This window comes from Hemitrygon akajei, chromosome 9 (genome assembly GCF_048418815.1).
Source record: "Hemitrygon akajei chromosome 9, sHemAka1.3, whole genome shotgun sequence".
NCBI classification, from domain to species: Eukaryota; Metazoa; Chordata; class Chondrichthyes; order Myliobatiformes; family Dasyatidae; genus Hemitrygon; species Hemitrygon akajei.
The window spans coordinates 121,760,487-121,784,900 of NC_133132.1; the positions used below are offsets into that span (position 1 = coordinate 121,760,487).

Consider the following 24,414-nt stretch of genomic DNA (forward strand, 5'->3'; position numbering starts at 1 on the left):
GGGTTTTTGACAGTCTTTTTTTAATGGGTTATTTTAAGTTTCTTTGTTTTGTGGCTACCTGTAAAGAGACAAACCTCAAAGTTGCATAATGTGTACATACTTTGACAATAAATGTACTTTGAAATTTAAAAATGAAGACACATGGTGAAGCCAGCATTTAATATGCTTGACTTCATTGCTAGAGAAATTGAATTCAATGCCACAGTTGTACAAGATATTGGTGAAACAGCACTGTGTGCAATTCTGGACACCTAGGTAGAGGAAGGATGTCTTTAAGCTGGAAAGGGTGCAGAAAGAATCCTGAGAATGTTAAGGAGACTGAAATCATGAGAAACAACATAGGCTGGGACTTTCTCCCACACGGTGTAGGAAGCAAAGTGGTGAACATTTAGGGGTGTAGAAAATCAGAATAAGGTGATTGGTAACAGCCTTTTTCCTAGGGTAGGGGAGTCTAAACCAAGAGAGTATAGGTATAAGATCATAAGACATAGGAGCAGAAGTAGGCATTTGGCCCATTGAGTCTGCTCTGCCATTTCAACATAGCTGATCCATTTTCCCTCTCAGCCCTAATCTCCTGCCTTCTCTCTCCCCTCCCCCCCATATCTCTTCTTGTCCTGATCAATCAAGCATCTATCAATCTATCAGCATCTGCCTTAAATAAACCTAAAGACTTGGCCTCCATAGCTGTTGTCTGTGGTGACAAATTCCACTACTCTCTGGCTAAAGAAATTCCTCGTCATCTCATTTTAAAACGATGCCCCTCTATTCTGAGGCTGTGTCCTCTGGTCTTAGACTCTCTCCATGTCCACTCTATCAAGGCCTTTCATCATTCAATAGGTTTCAATTCTTCTGAATTCTAGTGACTATAGGCCAGAGCCATCATATGCTCTTCATATGACAAGCTGTTTAATCCTGGAATCATTTTTGTGAACCTCCTTTGAACCCTCTCCAGTTTCAGCACATCCTTTCTAATATAAGGGGGCCAAACTGCTCATGATACTCCAAGTGAGCCTCACCAGTGCCCTATAAAGTCTCAACATTACATCCTTACTTTTATATAATAGTCCTCTTGAAATGAATCTCGGCCTGAAACATCAACTGTTCATTCTTCTCCATAATGCTGCCTGGCCTGCTGATTTACTCCTGCATTTTGAGTGTGGTGTAAAAAATAATTATTGCCATTATTTTTAAAGATTCTTTTGACTTAAGCGAATCAAGGAAATACCACAATATACTGTGGAGGGTATTTTTTTTTTTGCAGTTTTCAATGAGTAAGTGTGAATAAATATTGGTGTACATGCCATCCACTGTACCATAGAATGAACCCCTTAACTTCCCACTCCTATTCCTCACCTGGTGACCTCTTGTTGTTAATTCCTTTTTCCTAACCAACAGCAGCCTATGTTTTGGTAACGCTTCACTGCTTACCATATGGGGGGAGGGGGGTGCAGAGGTGCATTTCTCTCTGGGTGCACTCTCTTTCCAAGACTAGACGCCAAGTCAAGAGGCAGGTTTCCAATAGCGACGGTAAACAAGCTACAGCTGCTCCCGAGTAGCGCGCTCGCCGCCTTGCCGACACCTGGATGCAGCGGTGTGTCGCCAGGTTTCCTTCATTCCGGATTCTCTGGAGCCGGCGGCGAGGGGAAGATCAGGAGGATTTGCTGTTCTCTCTGAAATCACGGCTGCCTATTCCCTTTCCACCCGGTCTCGTCTTGTTTCCGACAGGATGGCTCAATTCAACAGGACCACTTCGGCTGGCTACCGCTTGGCGGACCGACCGACGGCCGGTGCCTTGGGTCTATACAGCAAGCAGGGGGGTAGCGTCCGCTTAGCTCCGGCCAAGGCAGAGCAGATAGAAGACCTGGATGTGGTGAGAAACGATCGCGTGTGGAGGGAGTTCGTGAGAACGGAACGGCAAGGAGCCCAGCAGTGGTGAGTCTTTTCCACCAACTTTCTCGCTGAACGTAAGATTTGTACAGGTTACTGGTCCAGACGGTGACTCGCAAAACCGCTGCTAGTGGTAGGTGGGATTTCCCGCGGATATCCCGCTCTTCCTTGCGAATCGCTGTCTGTTTTGTGGATACTGGTAACGGAGCATTTACCGGAGCCTAGTTCATGATGTGTAGTACCATTCTCAACTTCTGAAAAACCATGAATACAAGTTATTCTACAGATGGCGGGAAATTTTGAAGCATTTTATCTTGGGAATCATCATCGACTAGACAGCGTCAGCCACATTGATGAGGTTATCAAAACAGTGATAAATCGTGAAAGACTCGCATTCTAACACCTCAAAGTCATTTCGCCATCCACTTGTCTGGATCAATGCTGCGCCAACAACTTTCAAGGAGCTGGACAAACATCCTAGACATTGCAGCGTTTTTGCTTGGAGCCCTATTCACCTTTAACCGCGAGTGCACAGTGAGCGCAGTGTGTACCATGTACAAAATACACTATACACTACAATTACACACGCAAGTTACCAGTACAGAACCTCCTAAACGTGCAGCCTCTACTATCTGAACAGATGAGGACCGAAGGTGCAGGGGAACACCAACTGCTACAGGTTCCTCTTGAAGGTGCGCCATACACCATCGTGACTTGGAGATGTATCACGGAGCTCTGGAATTCGCGATACAACACTTCCTCCCGAAGGGCTGCAGCGGTTCAAAGGAGTAGTGACTCGCCGCTACCTCTTGAGTATTAAGAATGGGTGATAAAATTTTGGCCTAGAGTATTAAAAGTGATGCCAAGATCAAAAGTGAATTTGAAAATGCACTATTTTGAATGGAGGTTGTAGGGCTGTGAGGATTAATGGTAAAAAAAATAATGTATGTTACATTTTAATATTACGGTTGTAAAAGCTTTTTAATTATTGATAAGACTTTAATGTACTTTTAATTGGTCATTCTTAAATTTTAAGAATATTAAAAGTGATACAATAATTTCACTATTAGTTTTTAAATGTCTCTAACTTTCAAAGTCTTTCAGAAACATTGAAGAGCTTTGGCTGGAATGACAAACAGCAAAGCATGAGTTTGTCTGTCATTGGTTTTCAGAAGGGGATTGTGGGCAGGCTTGTTCTGATCTGCTCAATTCCCTCTTTTGAGGTCTGACTACTGCAGAAGGTCATCACTTGGCTGCAAAACCATCTGGACTGATGAAATCTCTTGTCTGAATCTAGAGTTCCAGGGAATAGGAAACCCATGACATAAGCAGCAGACCCCATTCAGAAAATCTGAGCCTTTTAAATATTATTATAATTTTTTTACCTGAAAAAACATTTGCAATGGATATCTTTATTTGTTTCTTTTCAGAAGAGAAGATCCACACAGTTAGGTAGAGTATAATGCCGCTTCTGTGGTAGAACTATATACAATGAGGAATGTAGGAGGAAGAGCAGACCATTTAGCCCCTCCAAACTGTTTCCCCACCCTGTAATATTGTGCTGATCTGTGATATAATTGCACATGCCTAACATTCCAATTTCCCTCATAATGAAAAAGGATCCAGTGCTTTCCCAGTATATATGACAAATAAAATCTTGTCGGGCTTCTAGAGTTTATTTGTTCCCTCATAATATTCGTCAAAAAATTAGCGGTCTCAGAACCAAAGTTAATAGTTCACCTAGTACTTATTGCTTTTTGCAAAAGAGGGTTCAGACTTGTACATTGGATTTTTCAAACTTCACTTCTGAAAGCCCAGCTCCAATATTTAGACAGCTGTCCTACACATTTACTCACTAACAAAAGTAGTTTACATCTATCCCCTTGTTATATCTTGATATCTTCATAACCTGCAATCATATCACTTCTTGAATTCCAGGGAAGGCATTCCTGACTTTTGTTGTCTCTCTGAAAAGTTTATCTTGGATTCCCATTCCACTGCTCTCCACAGCAGATCTGCACATTTTGCCTTTTCAGTCTGACTGTTCTGCTGTAGTGCAAGCTACCAAATCATTTTACTATCTCGGCAACACTGACCCAAAATGATTGAAAGGGATGTAAATAATTAAACAGAGTGCTTCATAAAGCTCATTTCAGACTATCTTTATGGCATCATGATCCCTCTCTGCCCTCCTGTACTTATATATGAATCACCTGGCAAATAATATAGAAAAATAATCCAGGAAATTCTCTGATTCCAAGACTAATTGAACAAGTTCAAAAATGCAGTAGTGATCAGAAGACATGCCACTGATATTCTAGCTACCTTCTGTACATGATCAAACTGGTCACAATTCAGAACTCATTCAGCTGCTCTTTAATGTTGGCTGTTAACTCACATCCAGTGCTTGTCTGTACTGTCACGTTTTCAGATTTTACCCTTTCAAAGATCTTAATAATTCTAACTCCATTCTAGTTTGCATGTTGATGTAATTGATACCTACGTCCCTGGATAAAGTAGTGGCGTTGCTCCCACTGCAAACCTTGTTCTGCAGGAATGATTGATGGGAATATAGATTTAAAATGGTGAGTGACGGTGTGAATTCTAATGTGCACCCCTCACCTATTCATTCTGGTGAGACCCTGCATTGAGCATGTGAAATACTTTATGAAGTGTGTGACTAAATTCCTGATAAATACTTTTGGCAGAGTGGATATCACTTTCTGAATACAAACCTGTAAAGCCTTGCCTCATGTATCACAAGGTACATTGCTAAGTAATATAGATGGATTATAGGCCATAAATCCACATGATCCAATATCAACATAGCTTTGTTGCTGAACACTGCAGTTCAGGTGTTTCTTTTGTTTATTAACTTCATACATAACTTATTTTCATTATGCAATGAGCACAAAGTAGTGTTTTCACAGTAGACCTATTCATTCTGGTAACAACATCTAAGTGTCCTCTTTGTGTTATTATTATATGATATCATTCAGCTTTACAATTGATTCATGCCTCCAATTGCGTAATTATTCTTTGCTCTGTTTTGTTGTATGCATTCCTATTATTTGGTAAATTAGATCTAAGAGAACACATAATCTTTAGTTTATTGCAAATTATTGTACTTTGTGCAAATATCAATTCTGTTACTTGGATATCATTGATGCAGACTTCATATTACCTTTTTATTTTTGAAGATGAGCTAATGTCTTAAAGAAACTTCAAAGAATGTGTGTTTTATTAAACACAGTGATACTGTCAGCTTGCCTTTTTGTCTATTTAACTGGCTTCTGAATAAATCTTTCACCCTTTTCCTTACCAGGGAAAATAAGTGGAGTTTTCTTAAAGATTATGATGCAAAGGTAAGAACTCTAATTAGTATATGACATGTAGTATTGAGCAGGACAGATTTTCAATTATTTTTCCAGAGATCTGCCTCAGTAATTCCATTTTACACCATTTTTGCCTTGATGAGATATTCGCTTTTATGAAGAAAATGCATTGTGTTTCATGCAATATAATACAAACATATTTAAATCTACTTTCAATCATGTGCAATGTTTTCATCCAGATATAGTGTGACTTTTAACCCCAGAATAAAGTTGAAATACATTTTTGAACCAGAATTGCATTGCTATAACAAAATGAATTAAAACTTGGATTTTTAAGTTGTGGGAAGTGTCAGTAAAAAAAGGATTGCACAGATTTCTTTGCATTTTTACCAACGGAGCCACATCAAGGCACGTTTTGTGGATTTAGACACCTCTGAAGTAAAAAATGTCGATTAGAGAAGAGCTAATTTCAATGGGATAACAACATAGTAAATTGGAATCAAAGCTTAGCAAAACTCTAATTGAACAGAGAGGTATTTAACATTTCAGGAGGAGATATTTCAGTCTCAGTCTATGTATATTCCCATAAGGAAATTAAGACCGAACTCCCTGCATGACCAACGTAGTAGAGATGCAGCCGAGCAGTTTTAAAAAAAGGCATATGGCAGAATTAAGAACCAGACAAATACAGAAATCTCAGAGATGGAGTGAAAAAGGAAGTAACAGAGGCCAAAGAAAGAATATAAAAGAATACTAGGCAACAAACATTAAAGTGAATCTAAAATTGTCTGTGGGTTTTTAATATAAGACGAGGGTTTTAAAATTGGTGGTGACATTGATCTGATACAAATAAGGAAGACAAAGACTATGAGTGAGATAATAAATACCTACTTTATATTAGTATTAACCAATGAAAAAGATTATGCTGGGGTTTCAGCAAAGGAAGATGTGGTCTGGGTCGGCTAAAAATTAATTTAAAAAAAGACGCGCTAGAAAGCTGAGCAATACCTAAGACAGATAAATCAGCAGATCCTGATGAGTTGCATTTTGCTGCCCCATATGGAGAAGAAGTAAATCTACAGGGTCCCTGCTTTAAGGTTCTCCAAGTATGGTCTAACTATTATTAGATTTTATATAATTACAAATATTTTGTCACTTTGTTCAATATTTAAATGCTCTGTTGTCTCCTTGTGCATATTGAAGTGAGATTGTGTGTGTGTGTGTATATATAAAATTCCATAACACTAAGCAAGATTCAAATTACGTATACATTCAACTTATACATAATAATATTTGTCAGTCTTTAAAAGTGGTGTTTTTGTGTACTTTTGAAATATTTTGCATAAAAACTAACACAGCAAATGTGTAGTGAGATGCATCTGTGCTTTTGATGGAACCTTAGTCTTCCAAGCTCAGGCCAACACCTGTAAGAGCGAGATACTGACTGTAAACCCCAAGAAGGTCTGCCTGCTTACAGGTTGCAATAACCCTGGAGCACCAAAATTAAGGGCTGGAGTAACATTCATAACCATTGTAACCATGGACCCCAGGTGCCACAGAAAGTTAAGATTACTATTCCAAAACAAGTACAGGCTTCAGTGTTTCTACTCTGAGATAAGTTAGCAAATGTAAATTGCCTGTTGGGTAGAGATGGTACCCTGCAAATAGCTATATTCACTAAGTTGCCTTTGGAAAGGTCCTTTGACCCATCATGTCCACATTGACCATCTAGTGCTCTTATCTACAAATCCCAATTTTGCTCTTGCAACTTTATGTAAGATATCCTATGTAAAATATATATTTATTATTTTTATCAAATACATAGTATAAGTGTAGGCAAAATCAATGATTGTATGTCTTTGGACTATGGGCATTGCAGTTCTTAATTGCTTATACCAGTCATATGGCAAGAAGGACCACATCAGCATTATTAAAATGATGTTGAAGATACCGGTAAGGAAATTTTAAGTGGCCACTCTGTCAAAATTAACATTATTCAAAAGCAATCCTGATTTTTCATTATTGATAGCTTTCTTCTTATCAATGAATATTCTTTGTCTCACAATCATGGAGTATCCGCATGCCTTTTGCAAACACATTTTCCATATCAAAAATAGCAGATAAAGTTTGAAGTACATTTATTATCAAAGTATGTGTACTATATACAACCCTGAGATTCATCTCCTTACGGGCAGCTGCAAAAAAAAAAGAAACCCAATACTGTAGAACCCGTTGAAAAAGAAGCTGTTAACTTGTCTGGCAGTCCTGTCCTGATCCTTCCTGACAATAGTGAATCAAGGATACTGTGGTATGGGTGGTAGGGATCCTCAACAACTCTTTGGGCCCTTTGTATCCAACGTTGCTAGTAAATGTCACAAATGGGGAGAAGGAGACCCCGGTGATCCACTTCACAGTTTTTACTGTCCTCTTGTGCCCTGGTGCCTTGCAGTCTCTGTAGCACACAATGATGTCAGTGGTGCTTCTAAAGAAAGTTGATAGAATCTGGGTGGGGAACCTTGCATGCCTCAGTCTCTTCAGAAATTATAGGTGCCTCCTTCATGACTAATGAGGAGGTATTGTGGGTCCAGGTGAGATTGTCTGTTATCTATACAATAGACAGTAGACAGTAAGTGCTGGAGTAGGCCATTCAGCCCTTCTAGCCAGCACCGTCATTCACTGTGATCATGGCTGATCATACACAATCAGTACCCTGTTCCTGCCCTCTCCCCATATCCCTTGACCCCGCTATCTATGAGCTCTATCTAACTCTCTCTTGAATGCATCCAGAGACTTGGCCTCCACTGCCTTCTGGGGCAGAGCATTCCACATATCCACCACTCTCTGGGTGAAAAAGTTTTTCCACATCTCTGTTCTAAATGGCCTACCCCTTATTCGTAAACTGTGGCCTCTAGTTCTGGACTCACCCATCAGCGGGAACATGCTTCCTGCCTCCAGCATGTCCAATCCCTTAATAATCTTATATGTTTCAATCAGATCCCCTCTCATCCTTCTAAATTCCAGTGTATACAAGCCCAGTCGCTCCAGTCTTTCAACATATGACAGTCCCGTCATTCTGGGAATTAACCTTGTGAACCTATGCTGCACTCCCTCAATAGCAAGAATGTCCTTCCTCAAATTTGGAGACCAAAACTGCACACAATACTCCAGGTGGGGTCTCACCAGGGCCCTGTACAGCTGCAGAAGGACCTCTTTACTCCTATACTCAATTCCTCTTGTTAGAAAAGCCAGCATGCCATTAGCTTTCTTCACTGCCTGCTGTACCTGCATGCTTGCTTTCATTGACCGATGTACAAGAGCACCTAGATCTCGTTGTACTTCCCCTTTTCCTAACTGGACTCCATTTAGATAGTAATCGGCCTTCCTGTTCTTGCCACCAAAGTGGATAACCTCACATATATCCACATTAAACTGCATCTGCCATACATTTGCCCACTCACCCAACCTGTCCAAGTCACCCTGCATTCTCATAACATCCTCCTGACATTTCACACTGCCACCCAGCTTTGTTTCATCAGCAAATTTGCTAATGTTGCTTTTAATCCCTTCATCTAAATCATTAATGTATATTGTAAACAGCTGCGGTCCCAGCACCGAACCTTGCGGTACCCCACTGGTCACAGCCTGCCATTCCGAAAGGCACCCGTTAATCGCTACTCTTTGTTTCCTGTCAGCCAGCCAATTTTCAATCCATGTCAGTACTCTGCCCCCAATACCATGTGCCCCAATTTTGCCCACTAATCTCCTATGTGGGACTTTATCAAAAGCTTTCTGGAAGTCCAGGTACACTACATCCACTGGCTCTCCCTTGTCCATTTTCATAGTTACATCCTCAAAAAACTCCAGAAGATTAGTCAAGCATGATTTTCCCTTCATAAATCCATGCTGACTCGGACTGATCCGTCTACTGCTATCCAAATGTGTCGTAATTTCCTCTTTTATAATTGATTCCAGCATCTTTCCCACCACTGACGTCGGGCTAACCGGTCTATAATTCCCTGTTTTCTCTCTCCCTCCTTTCTTGAAAAGTGGGACAACATTAGTCACCCTCCAATCAGCAGGAACTGCTCCTGAATCTATAGAACATTGGAAAATGATTACCAATGCATCCACAATTTCTAGAGCCACCTCTTTAAGTACCCTGGGATGCAGACCATCAGGTCTTGGGGACTTATCAGCCTTCAGACTCAACAGTCTATCCAACACTGTTTCTTGCCTAATATAAATTTCCTTCAGTTCATCCTTTACCCTAGTTCCTTTGGCCACTATTACATCTGGGCGATTGTTTGTCTCTTCCCCGGTGAAGACAGATCCAAAGTACCTGTTCAACTCATCTGCCATTTCCTTGTTCCCCATAATAAATTCACCTGTTTCTGTCTTCAATGGCTCAATTTTGGTCTTAACTATTTTTTTGCTATTTACATACCTAAAGAAGCTTTTACTATCCTCCTTTATATTCTTGTCTTGTTTACCTTCGTACCTCATTTTTTCTTGGCGTATTGCCTTTTTTGTTATCTTCTGTTGCTCTTTAAAAGTTTCCCAGTCCTCCGGTTTCCCGCTCATCTTTGCTATGTTATACTTCTTCTCTTTTATTTTTATACTGCCCTTTACTTCCCTCGTCAGCCACGGCCGCCCCTTACTCCCCTTAGGATCTTTCTTCCTCTTTGGAATGAACCGATCCTGCACCTTCTACATTATTCCCAGAAATACCTGCCATTGTTGTTCCACTGTCTTCCCTGCTAGGGTATTGTTACATTGAACTTTGGCCAGCTCCTCCCTCATAGCTCCATAGTTCCCTTTGTTCAACTGTAAAACTGACACATCTGATTTTCCCTTCTCCTTCTCAAATTGTAGGTTAAAACATATCATATTATGGTCACTACCTCCTTAATGGTTCCTTTACCTCGAGGTTCCTGATCAAATCCGGTTCATTGCACAACACTAAATCTAGAATTGCCCTCTCCCTGGTAGGCTCCAGTACCAGCTGTTCTAAGAATCCATCTCGGAGGCACTCCACAAACTCCCTTTCTTGGGGTCTAGTACCATTCTGATTCTCCCAGTCTACCTGCATGTTGAAATCCCCCATGACAACTGTATCATTACCTTTGCGACATGCCAATTTTAACTCTTCATTCAACTTACACCCTACATCCAGACTGCTGTTTGGGGGCCTGTAGATAATTAGGGTCTTTCTACCCTTAGAATTTCTCAGTTCTATCCATACTGACTCTACATCCCCTGATTCTATGTCCCCCCTTGCAAGGGACTGAATATCATTCCTCACCAACAGAGCCACCCCACCCCCTCTGCCAGTCAGTCTGTCCTTTTGATAAGATGTATATCCTTGAATATTCATTTCCCAGGCCCTGTCCGCTTGAAGCCATGTCTCTGTTATTCCCACAATATCATACTTGCCAATTTCCAACTGAGCCTCAAGCTCACCTACTTTATTCCTTATACTTTGTGCATTCATATATAATACTTTTAATTCATTACTCCCCTCTCCTTTCATATCAATTCCTATTTCACTTGGCCATACTGTATGATCTCTTCTTGAGCTTTCTACTCCATTGATTCTGTTGTGCTTTTTAATTTTTCTTATTTTCACTTTCCCTTTAACTCCATCCTTACATTTTCAGTTCATCCCCTCCCCCTCCCCCCCACTACTTAGTTTAAACACATCCATGTTGCAGTGGCAAACCTGTCTGCCAGAATGCTGGTCCCCCGCCTATTAAGGTGCAACCCGTCCCTTTTGTACAATTCATCCCTACCCCAAAACAGATCCCAGTGGTCCAAGAATGTAAATCCTTGCTTCCTGCAACAGTTCCTCAGCCACACATTCAGATCCATTATCTCCCTGTTCCTGCCCTCTCCAGCATGAGGAACTGGAAGCAAACCAGAGATAACCACCCTGGAAGTCCTGCTTTTCAGCCTTCTTCCGAGTTCTCTGAAGTCCCGCTGCAGAATGTCCTTCCTCTTCTTCCCGATGTCATTTGTGCCGACATGCACTACCACCCTTCACCCTTGTTCACCTTCACCCTTGAGGATTCCCTGCAATCAGTCCATGATGTCCTGGATCCTAGCACCAGGGAGGCAACACACCATCCTTAAATCTCGCCCGTTGCCGCAGAAACCCCTTTCCGTTCCTCTTACTATGGAGTCTCCTACTACCACGGCTCTTCCTGATGTCTGACTCCTCGGCTCTGCTTCTGCACCAATACACCAAAGAACATTGTGTTCTTCACTCTCTCCAAGGCAGAGCCATTGATGTGCAATAGGGAATGGTTGACCTGTGCCTTCCTGAAGTCCACAATCATCTCTTTTGTCCTGGTTGTTTTACTCACAGCACCGCACAAGCCTCTTGACCCCCGTCTATGTGCCGACTTATCATTGTTGATGAGGCCAACACTGTTGTATCATCAGTGAGCTTATTGTGATGGAGGTTGAGATGTTGCTGTCGAAGGTGGTGATGAATCAGCACACAGGAGGGAGGTTGACATTCTGGCTGAGTGGTGCCACATCAACAAGACTAAGGAGCTGGCTATTGCCTTCAAGAGGAGAAAACCCATGGTCCATGAGTCAGTCCTTATCAGGGGATCAGAGGTGGTGTGGGTCAGCAACCTTAAATTCCTCAGTGTTATTATTTCAGAGGGCCTGTTCTGGGCCCAGCACGTACATGCAATTACAAAGAAAGTATGGCAGCACCTCTACTTCCTGAGAAGTTTGTGAAAATCTGGCATGACATCTAGTACTTTGACAAACTTCTATCCATGTGTGGTGGACTGTATATTGACTGGTTGCATCATAGCTGTGTATGGAAACACCAATGCCCTTGAAAAGAAAATCCTACAAAAAAGTAGTGGGTACAGCCCAGTCCATCATGGTAAAGCCCTCCCCACCATTGAGCACACCTACATGGAGGGTTGTTGCAGGAAATCAGAGTCCCTCCTTAGGGACCCCACGATCCAAGTCGTGCTGTCTTCTCAAACAAGAGAAAATCTGCAGACGCTGGATATCCAAGCAACACACAGAAAATGCTGGAGGAACTCAGCAGGCCAGGCAGCATCAACAGGAAAAAAGTACAGTTGACGTTTCCATCAGAAATGTCGACTGTACTTTTTTTCCTGTTGATGCTGCCTGGCCTGCTGAGTTCCTCCAGCATTTTCTGTGTCATGCTCTCTTCTCACTGCTGTCATTGGGAAGAAGGTACAGGAGCCTCAGGACCTACAGCATCAGGTTCAGGAACAGTTATTACCCCTCAACAGTCTGGCTCCGGAATCAGAGGTAGTAACCGCTCAACTTCACTTGCCCCATCACGCTGAACTGTTCCTGCAACCTATGAACTCACTTTCAAGGACTCTTCATCTCATGTTTTTGACATTTATTTAGAATCAGAATCAGGTTCTGACTCTAAATTATTATTAGTTCTGTTTTCTTTTGTATTTGCAGTTTTTTGCTTTTTCCACATTGGTTGTTTGTCTGCACTGTTGAGTGTAGTCTTTGATTCTATTATGGTTGTTGGATTTACTGAGAATGCTCGCAAAAAAATGAATTTCAGGGTTTTATATGGTGATGTTTATGTACTTGGATAATAAATTTTCTTTGAATTTTGTCTGGGGACTTTCCATCAAGAAGTCCAAGATCCAGTTACAGAAAGAGGTGTTAAGTCCCAACAAGGACAGTTTACCTACCAGCTTCTGTGGGATAATCACATTAAATGACCTAGTACAACAACACTTGCAGTCAGTCATGGAAGACAATATTTATCTAAACAAGCTAAGACTTGACTTTTGGCAAAAAAAAAAGAAATATTTGCCCATCAGTAGAGACAATGCCCTAAAAACAGCTGTCTTTGCTTGCTGTCTTTGGAAATGCAGTGCAGTGGCAGCTGCCACCTAAGAGGGCTGTTCTATTATTCTATTTCCTCCTCTTCCAGCATTGGTACAGTGTATCTATACCAGCATCTACCTTCCCTTTATCACCTTTTATGGCAAGTTACCAGAAGCATCATCAGTTATGTATGACTGTACAAAATTTAGCAACTCAGTCATTGCCAGGATGCTCTTCAAAATAAAAAGTCCAGTGACATTCAGATAGAACTATCTGGATATTACAGCTCATGCCACTTCAAATCCTGCAGCCTGAACACGTTAAAGAGAGTTGCCACCTATTCACATTAGGGGGGTGAACGCAGCTGAAGCTGGTGAAACTAAACTGGCTACAGGCTGCAGACCAGGTGCTGGGTTTCGTAGAGATAGTCATTGATAGACTTGTTTGGACAGGGGCTGTTTCGGGGCTGCATGACTTGTTGAAAACTGAGCAGACTGTAACTGGTGAAATTTTCAAACTTTATCTCTTCCTAAACATTACTCCTCATCTATCATTGGCTCCAAGAAACCTTCCCTGTGTTGTTTCACAACACCAGTTTGACTAGAGGTTACATTTCACCCACTCTAGGCTCTCTAGACACTGCTTTCACTCACCGTTTCACAGAAGGGCTCTTTCAGCGGTTCCAATGCAGCGATAATTTGGCAAAATTAAGTTGTGTAGTACATCATCAAGTTCAAGTTTATTGTCGTTCAACCATACACACGTATACTGTGAAATTAAACAACATTCCTCAGGGACCAAGGTGCAAAACATAATACATATTATCACATATAACACTTAAAATAATATTAACAGATAAAAAGTATGCTGTAGATAAACAAGTTGACAAAGTGTATACAGTATATGGCATATGGTTAAATACACAACAGTATAATGCTACTGCTGCTATCATATATAATGTAGGGTGTTCAGAAGTCTCACCACCTGGGGAAAGAAGCTGTCACCCAGCCTACGTCCTTGTTTTTTTATACTGTGATAATTTCTGCCTGATGGTAGGAGGTCAAGGAGATTGTCGGATGGATTGACGATGATGCATGCTCTGCGAATGCAGCACCCCTGGTATATGCCCTGGTTGGTGGGGTGGGGGAAGAGAGCCTCAGCAGTCCTCATTATCCATTGCAGGGTTTTGCAGTTAGATGCCTTGCAATTCTCATATCAGATTCGTGGTTGTCTGTGGGAAGACTCATTTCAGGGTCTTATACTGCATTCATATTTTGATAAATGTACTCTGTACTTTTGAATCTTTGAGACAGCTGGTCAGGGCACTCTGAATGGTGTTCCTATAGAATGTGATTAGAAAGGGTATGTGGAGCCTTTCAAGCCTCAATCTCCTGAGGAAGTGGAGGTACTGCTATGCTTTCTCGACTAAAGAGGGGGTGTTGAGGGACCAGGTGAAATTGTACCTGATGTGCCCTCCAAGAAACTTGGTGCTCCTGACTCTCTCCACAGAGAAGCCATTGACATGCAGTAGGCAGTGGTCAGTTTGCAACTACCTGAAGTCCACAATCATCTCTTTAGTTTTGTCCACGTTGAAGCTCAAGTTGTAGTGTTTGCACAAGACTACAAGCAGTCTGTATGCCAACTCCTCATTGTTGCTGATGAGGCCAACCACTGCTAGATTTAGCAGTATAGTTATGCATCTGTGGTGTGAATGGCCGTGGGGGTTGGGGGGGGGGGGAAACCAGTGCTCATTGTGATGGCGCTAGAGATGTTGCTGCCAATGTGGATTGTCTGAGGCCTCTCCATTAAGAAGTCCAAGATCTCGTTACAATGGGATCGTAGATAAATGTCCTTCAACTAATAAATCCTTTAAAGTAACAAATCCAAATGTACTTTTTATTTTACTTGTACCTGTAAGAAATTTATTGTGTTTTATTTAAACCTTTTGTTTTCCAGGGAGCATTAAAAATACACGAGCCTCTACCTGAATATGTTCCTGTGTTCTCCAACAAAATCCCAAACACTACAAACCAGACTTTTGGCAGCAGAATGGACTGTCATCTTGGTCAAGCATTAATAAGAATGGATTATCAGCTTCAGATAGACAACCGAAAGAAAAAACTGGATAGTGAGCTTGTCCCATATTAAAAATAAAGCAGAGATTTATCAAGGCAGAGCCTTGATACCAGTTCAGAGATGGGAGGGGGAAGGGAGTTTTTTGGGAATTCAGGAAACTTAAAAGGGGTTTTCTTCACCCTTCAAAACTTAAGCATAAGAATGTTTAACACTACTTCCATTTTCATCTTGCAGTCTGACAGATTGATGCCATCCAGCCAGGTAAGAAGGTCTTCAGCATTCAGGAAGCAAAGAGTAGTTGTGGTGTTCGGCTGAATCAGTAAGTCTGAGGCACATTGGCAGTGAGGGCCAGTGGGAGACTGGAAGGTCAGGTTAGTGGGAGGTTATGACCTCGGGTTTGAATGGGGAATACAGGGAAGCTAAATCAAGCAGGAAAGTGGCAAAGTAATTAAAAAGAATGTGTTGTATCCTTATCTTCCTTCTGCTGCAGAGTGTCTTGAGAGTTGTAATACTCCTCCATCCTCAGTGAACTTTAAGAATGTGAATAGATCTATAACATGTACTGTTGTTATAATATTGAAATCCCCCTGGGAAGTGTTGCTCCCACATTCCAGTTCAGCTCCACTTTCTCTCTCATTTAGACTGAGTGTCAATTTTATTTTTTAACATCCCACTTGCTTCTTTTGTGGGGGATTATAATTCCCATCTTAGAACCCCAAACATGAGATTCTGCAGAAATTGGAAATCTTGAACGACACACGCTGAATGCTGGAGGAACTCAGCAAGGGAAACCACATTGATGGAGGAGAGTAAACAGTCAATGTTTTGAGTCGGAATGAAATGTCTTCATCTGAAGCATCAACCGTTTATTCCCCTCCATAGATGCTGAGTTCCTCCAGTATTTTGTGTATTATTTGGGATCTGTTTTTGTTTATTTCTGGTCCTTACTTGTACTAAGACTTTCTTTCCAATGCCACAAAAAATACTCGGACTTCAGGTAGGCAAATTTTATTATCCATGTTGTTAATCAGGACTTCCTTATAATTCTCTAGTTTCATCTGATTTCTAGAAGTAAAATTAAAAAGTATTTTCAGACCAAAATGGAAATTCTTGATTCTAACTTTGTTTTCAGGAAACTTATAAAACACTGTAAGTAAATAATAACTGCTTTCACAAGGCACTGTGCTACAAAAGGATGATTTGCCTCAATACTTGAATTCCAAATACCTCTTATTCACCATAAAGGTATTTGCTCACCAAACTACAGGATCCATGTGATGAAGTGAGAGTTGAAGTGGTCCCTGCATAAAACAGGGGGAAAGCTATGAGCATCAACCTAGAACTATCTTCTGCCAAACAGTTGATATTTTTTGGTTTTATTAAATTTAACTCTGTCTTTTGAAGAATGAATTCCTCCAAATTTGTAATGGGATAAATGTAAATAAATAAAATATTGCAGTATTTTCTTTTTAATTATTTGTCTATTTTCTCAGTTTCTGTCAAGATAAGTACTGTTTAAAATAATGATTTATTCATAATAAGTGATTGACTAAAAGCATTGTCTTTTCAGATTTGATCAGAATAATCTTCTTTCCTCTGTGCCTTACATTATTAATACATGGTAATTTAACCAATTTTTTTGTAAGTATAGGTGAACAGTATAAACATGGATCCAGATAAGGTAAATGCAGACATTGGTTAAATTTATACCAATGTCTTTCAGATTAGGCAGAAGATTGGAAAACAAAAGTATATTATGTTTGAGGTTAAGATAGAATGTCTGACAGTGTAAAGACAGTATTGTCTCTTTAGAAGGCTGTGTTTTACCTGAGCGTAGATTTAGAACACATATCAATAAGAAAAGCACAGCTGTTGTGAGCGGCAAATTAGCTTTAGTAAAAGGCAAACATGTGGCCTGTCTTTCCTCAGAATTACAGCAGTTGAGTAGAAATTATCCAGGCTAAAATTGGAGTGAAAACAGTCGCAGGCTTATGCCATGCAGGTGTACCTGAGAAATAATCAATACTGAGAAAAGACAAACAAATGGGTTTGCAGCCTACGAAAGTGGTCATACTTTTCCTCATCTTGAAAGCTAATTTATTTTTGAACATGAGAACATAAGAGATGGAACTAAGAGCATGAAAAATCCCACATGTACTCAACTTTTCATCAAAATCACCTTGAACCTCCATCTACACTTCTAGATGATATCTACTTCCTTTCTTAGAGGTTTCAGTTTAAGGAACTGAGCATTTGCATCCAGTGCTCCTGAACTCCACAGTCCTGTGCCATCACTTAATCTGCCTTCCTTCCCACAGCTGTCTCCTCTCCCTCCACTTCCCTCTCCACACCCTCATTCATTCTTAACAATCTCATTCAGAATCCCACAATCCGATCACTTTCATTCTTCTAAATAGTAGCAAATAAAGGAAGCTTTATCTTTAAAAGAATAGTGAACAAGATTAGATGATTCATGTTTGCATATTGTTTAGTTAATTATAGTAACAGCAGTGGCACTGGTTGTTTAGAAAAGGAGCTGAAATACTCTCTTGGCATTGATCCATGAAACATTGTGGAGACACAGACAACTAGGAGGCTGGAGCAGAAAAAGCAAACTGCAGGAAGACCGCGGCAGGTCAAGCAGCATTCTGTGCAGACAAAGAGACAATCGGCATTGTAGCTGGGGACCCTTCATCAGGACTGAGAGGAAAGGTAGCCGATATTTAGAATTGAGAGGGAGAGTTAAGATTATTTTCATATTCCATTGAAAATATTCATTAAAATAACTTTTATTAGCGCTCTGGATTCCACAACCACAGGTCTTGTAATTAAAATGTTTGTGAAGAGCACATTCTTCACAATTTTTGAATGTCTACGAGACAGCATTTTAGAGCAGCTTCTCCTTGAGCCTGTTCAGGGAAAGGGTATCTTAGATTGGGTGTTGTGTAATAACCCAGATCTTATTAGTCGGCTCAACGTAAAGGAACCCTTAGGAGAAAGTGATCATAATATAATTGAATTCATACTGCAATTTGAGAGGGAGAAGCCCAAGTCACATGTATCAGTATCGCAAAGGAATGAAGGGAATTACAGAGTCATGAGATGGAGGAGGATACTGGCACGGATGACAGAAGACGTATTGGGGAATAGTTCACAACATGCAGGATAGACAGGTCCCACAGAAAAGGAAGCTCTCAAAAGGCAGGGCTAAGCAACTGTAGCTGACAAAGGAATTTAAGGACTTCATAAAAGCCAAGGAAAGGACATATAAGGTAGCAAAAGTGAGTGGGAAGTTGAATGATTGAGAAGTTTTTAACATCCAACAAAAGGCAACTGAAAAGCTATAAGAAGGGAAAAGATGAAATATGAGGGGAAACTAGTTGATAATCTAAAGCAGAATACTAAAAGTTTTTTTCATTTTATAAGGTGTAAAAGGGAAGTGTGAGTTGATCTTGGACCACTGGAAGATGATGCTGGTGAGGTAGTGATGGGGGACAAAGAAATGGCAGGTAAACTTATTAAGTACTTTGCTTTATGTTTTCTGTGGAAAACGCTAGCTGTCTGCCAGAAGTCCATGAGTGTCAAGAATCAGGAGTGAGTACCATTGCTGTCACGAAGGAAAAAGTACTAGGCAAACTCAAAGGTCTTAAGGTGGATAAGTCACCTGGACCAGATGAACTACATCCCAGAGTCCTGAGAGAGGTTACTGAGGAGATAATGGATCTTTCAAAAGTCACTTGATTCTGACTGGAGGACTGAAACGTTGTAAATGTCACTCCACTCTTTAAGAAGGGGGGAAGACAAAGGAAAGGAAATTATAGACCAGTTAGCCTAACTTCAGTGGCTGGGAAAGTGTTGGAGTCCATTATTAAGGACAAGATTTTGGGGTACTTGGAGACTCATGATAAAATAAGTCAAAGTCAGCATGGTTTCTGTAGAGGGAAATCTTGCCTGATAAATCTTTTAGAATTCTTCGAGGAAGTAACATAGTAACATGCAGGGTGGACAAAGGAGAGGCAGTGGATGTCTTTTAGATTTTCAGAAGGCATTTGATAAAGTGCCTTACATGAGGCTGTTTAACAAGATAAATCATATGGCATGATAGGAAAGATACTGGCATGGATAGAGGAATGGCTGACATGCAGAAGGCCGCGAGTGGGAATAAGGAGGGCCTTTTCTGACTGGCTGCCAAAGACTAATGGTGTTCCTCAGGGAACAGTATTGGGACCACTACTTTTCATATTGTTTGTCAATGATTTGGATAATGGGATTGATGGCTTTGTGGCAAAGTTTGCGGATGATACGAAGATAGGTGGGGGGATACGTAGTGCTGAGGAAGGATTGCAGAAGGACTTAGACAAATTGGAAGAATGGACAAAAAAGTGGCAGATGGAATACATTGTTGGGAAATGTAGAATAAAGCATTTTGGTAAAAGAAACAATAGTGCAGACTATTATCGAAATGGGAAGAAAATTCAAACATCAGAGGTGCAAAGGGACTTGGAATTCTTTGTGCAAGACTCCCAGTAGGTTAGCTTACAGGTTGAGTCGGTGTTAAGAAGGTGAATACATGTTGGCATTTATTTCAAGGGGAATAGAATACTAATAAAAGAAAACAAGGAGGTAATGCTAAAGCTTTATAAGTCACTGGTTAGGCCATGTTTGGGCCCCTTATCTTAGGAAAGATGTCATTGGAGAGAGTCCAGAGGAAGGTCACGAGGATGGTTCAAGGAATGAAGAGATTAACATATGAGGAGCGTTTGGTAGCTTTGGGCCTGTACTCACTAGAATTTAGAAGAATGCATAGGGATAGCATTGGAACCTACCAAGTGTTGAAAGGACGAGATAAAGTTGATGTTTCCTATGGTGAGGATATCCAGAACTAGAGGGCAGAGCCTGAAAATTCAGAGGTGGCCTTTTAGAACAGAGGTAAGGAGGAATTTTTTTAGCTAAAGAGTGGTGAATCTGGAATGATCTGCCACAAACTGCGGTGAAGGCCAAGTCCGTGGGTATATTTAAAGCAGATGTTGATAGATATCTGATTGGTCAGGGCATCAAGGAATATGGTGAATGAGCAGGTGTATAGGGTTGAATGGGATCTGGGATCAGCCATGATGAAATGGCAGAGAGGACTAGATGGGCTGAATGGCCTAATTTGCTCCTATGTCTTATTGTCTTATTTATTCTGACACTAAAACAGAGTTATTTCATATAATTTGTGCCAATGTTATTAAAGGTTACATTGTATTGCCACTTGGGAATAACTTGTATCATGGCTTGGCTTCGCGAACGAAGATTTAGGAAGCTGCAGGCTCGCTAGTGGCTGACGAGGCCAATACGGGACAGGCAGACGCGGCTGCAAGGGAAAATCTGTTCTGGGTTTGGTGCTGCTGTGTCACGGTTCTTCCTCCTTCTCCTTTTGTCCTCAAGACCAGCCCTGTGTGCATTCTCGAAGGAGGAGACAGACCGATGAATGGTGTGTCGCCAGACCACTGGCGATGGTCAATGTGACAGGCAACAATGGATTTCTCCAGAGAGTCCTTGTACCTCTTCTTCGGTGCCCCCCGTCACAGTGGCCAGTGGAGAGTTTGCCATACAGTACAATCTTGGGCAGGCGATGATCCTCCATCATGGAGATGTGCCCTGCCCAGCGCAGCTGCGTCTTCAACAGCATGGCCTCGATGCTGGTGACCTCCGCCTGTTCGAGGTCTTCAATGTCGGTGACGAAGTCACTCCAGTGAATGTTAAAGATGGTGCAGAGGCAGCGCTGGTGAAAATGCTCAAGGAGTCGTAGGTTGTGACGGTAGGTGACCCACGACTCGGAGCCGTACAGGAGGGTGGTCAGTACAACGGCTCTGTACACGCTGATCTTTGTGCCTTTCTTCAGATGCTCGTTGTTCCAGACTCTTTTGTACAGCCTGCCGAATGCGCTGTTTGCCTTTGCCAGTCTGTTGTCAATCTCTTTGTCGATCTTGGCATCTGACGAGATGGTGCACCTCAGGTAGCTGAACTGGTGGACTGTCTTCAGCTCTGCCTTGCCGATGGTGATGCGGGGAGGGTGGTAATCTTCCTGAGGTGCGGGCTGATGGAGAACTTCTGTCTTCTTCAAACTGACTTCCAGTCTGAAGAGCTCGGCAGCCTCTGCAAAGCAGGATGTTACACACTGCAGGGGTGTCTCTGTGTGGGCAACAAGGGCAGCATCGTCGATGAAGAGGAGCTCTCGGATGAGTTGCTCCAATGTCATGGTGCAGGACTGTAGTCGCCTCAGGTTGAACAGGCTGCCATCGGTGCGGTATCGGATGTAGACACCGTCCTTGTCATCACGGTCTTCTGTGGCTCTTTCCAGCATCATGCTGAAGAAGATGGTGAAGAGAGTCAGCGTGAGGACACATCCTTGCTTTACACCGTTGCCTATTGAGAAGGGCTCTGAGAGGTCGTTGTTGTGTCTGACTTGGCCACGCTGATCTTCATGGAGCTGGATGACCATGCTGAGGAACTTTGGGGGGCATCCCAGTCGCTCCATGATTTGCCACAGACCTTCCCTGCTCACAGTGTCGAAAGCTTTGGTGAGGTCGACAAACATCACGTACAGTTCCTTGTTCTGTTCCCGACATTTCTCTTGGAGCTGCCTGAGAACAAATACCATGTCGGTGGTGCTCCTGTTGGCTCTGAAGCCACACTGGCTCTCTGGGAGGTGTTCTTCTACAATGACGGGCACCAGTCTGTTCAGGAGTACTCTTGCGAGGATTTTTCCTGCGATGGAGAGCAGAGTTATCCCTCGATAGTTGGTGCAGTCAGACTGTTCCCCCTTGTTCTTATACAGGGCGATGATGACTGCATCACGGAGGTCCTGTGGTAGTTTGCCTTGTTCCCAGCAGCAGACAAAGAACTCATGGAGTTTGGTGTGTAACGCTGGCCCCCATGCTTCCAAATCTCTGGTGGGATTCCATCAGCTCCTCCTGCCTTACCCCTTTTCAGCTGCTCTATGGCCTTGACTGTCTCTTTTAGGGTTGGAAATCTGTCCAGTTCTGTTTTCTCTGCCTGTTGTGGGATGTGATGAATTGCTGAGTCTTGGACCATGCGGTTGGCACTAAAGAGAGTCCGGAAATGTTCCGACCACCGGTTCAGAATGGACGCCTTGTCTGCGAAGAGCGCCTGGCTGTCAGCACTGCATCTTTTATCAACTTGCATAAATATGCTGTTCCGAAGTTATACACCTACTGATGTTTACTCAAAGAGAGAACTTTGCAGCTGGTTACTCATTCCATTTACATTATCACCAAAGCTACAGCAGGCTTTTTGGATACAACAATGCTATTGGCAAGATCAGTACTACGTGCATTTGCATCTTGAGTGTTCTGAATTAAATGACAATTAAAATCCAATACTTGACATTTAAGTCAACTCTAGTTATTTGCTGAAGGAGGCTAGTAGTTACCAGGAGCAATATTTTTATCCAATTGCTATCAGCCACCACAGTGATTACACAATTCTTTAGATGTTGGTTCAGTGCATTTGTTCTGCATGTTGAAGTCATTTTACAGGGCAGTAAAACTGGGCTGTAATTCCTCTTGTCACTCATGTGCACACTGATGTCGCAATGTTTGTGACCTAGGGTTTCTGGAGCAGTGGTACAGTTTTCCACAAGTGTTGGAGCTCTCCACATTTTTCACCTGTACTTATAAATGGAGGGTGTTTTCCAAGCACAACTATGAAAACGTTTCTCATTCTGTGTACCACATGTAGAGCAAGTGATGTATGATTCAGAACTTCGCTTCCTCTAAAAGAAATGTGGACAACTTATGCTGTGGACAGCTTATAAAGTTATGGTAGGTTACAGGAACCGTGGTGTACAAAGGCTGTTGAAAATTAGTCAAGAAGAAAAGAAAAGCTTACAAAAGGTTCAGAGAGCTAGGTAATGTTAGAGATCTAGAAGATTATAAGGCTAACAGGAAGGAGCTTAAGAAGGAAATTAGGAGAGCCTGAAGGGGCTATGAGAAGGCCTTGGTGGGCAGAATTAAGGAAAACCCCAAGGCATTCTACAAGTATGTGAAGAGCAAGAGGATAAGACATGAAAGAATAGGACCTTTCAAGTGTGACAGTGAGGAAAGTGTGTATGGAACCGGAGGAAATAGCAGAGGTACTTAAAGAATATTTTACTTCAGTATTCACTATGGAAAATGATCTTGGTAAATGTAGTGATTACTTGCAGCAGATGGAAAAGCTTGAGCATGTAGATATTAAGAAAGAGGATGTGCTGGAGCTTTTGGAAAGCATCAAGTTGGATAAGTCACCGGGACCAGCTAAGATGTACCACAGGCTACTGTGGGAGGCAAGGGAGGAGATTGCTGAGCCTCTGGTGATGATCTTTACATCATCAACGGGAGAGGTTCCGGAGGATTGGAGGGTTGTGGATGTTGTTCCCTTATTCAAGAAAAGGAGTAGAGATAGCCCAGGAAATTATAGACCAGTGAGTCTTACCTCAGTGGTTGAGAAGATCCCGAGAGGCAGGATTTATGAATATTTGGAGAGATATAATACGATTAGGAATAGTCAGCGTAGCTTTGTCAAGGGCAGGTCATGCTTTACGAGCCTGATTGAATTTTTTGAGGATGTGACTGAACACATAGAACATAGAATAGTACAGCACATTACAGGCCCTCTGGCCCACAATGTTGTGTCGACCCTCAAACCCTGCGTCCCATATAACCCCCACCTTAAATTCCTCCATATACCTGTCTAGTAGTCTCTTAAATTTCACTAGTGTATCTGCCTCCACCACTGACTCAGGCAGTGCATTCCACGCATCAACCACTCTCTGAGTGAAAAACCTTCCTCTAATATCCCTCTTGAACTTCCCTCCCCTTACCTTAAAGCCATGTCCTCTTGTACTGAGCAGTGGTGCCCTGGGGAACAGGCACTGGCTGTCCACTCTGTCTATTCCTCTTAATATCTTGTATACCTCTATCATGTCTCCTCTCATCCTCCTCCTCTCCAAAGAGTAAAGCCTTAGCTCCCTTAATCTCTGATCATAATCCATGCTCTCTAAACGAGGCAGCATCCTGGTAAATCTCCTCTGTGCCCTTTCCAATGCTTCCACATCCTTTCTATACTGAGGCAGCCAGAACTAGACACAGTACTCCAAGTGTGGCCTAACTAGAGTTTTATAGAGCTGCATCATTACATCGCGTCTCTTAAACTCTATCTCTCGACTTATGAAAGCTAACACCCCATAAGCTTTCTTGACTACCCTATCTACCTGTGAGGC

At 41.9% G+C, this 24,414-nt stretch overlaps 1 protein-coding gene across 1 annotated transcript; it reads left to right on the forward strand.

The window, feature by feature from the left end:
• Window positions 1-1,584: 1,584 nt before the first annotated feature.
• Window positions 1,585-16,028, forward strand: cimip5 (ciliary microtubule inner protein 5). Its single transcript, XM_073055447.1, has 3 exons — window positions 1,585-1,932; window positions 5,213-5,252; window positions 15,027-16,028. The coding sequence occupies exons 1-3, from the start codon at window positions 1,727-1,729 to the stop codon at window positions 15,216-15,218; spliced, it is 438 nt and encodes a 145-aa protein (XP_072911548.1). The 5' UTR covers window positions 1,585-1,726; the 3' UTR covers window positions 15,219-16,028.
• The last annotated feature ends 8,386 nt before the right edge of the window (window positions 16,029-24,414 follow it).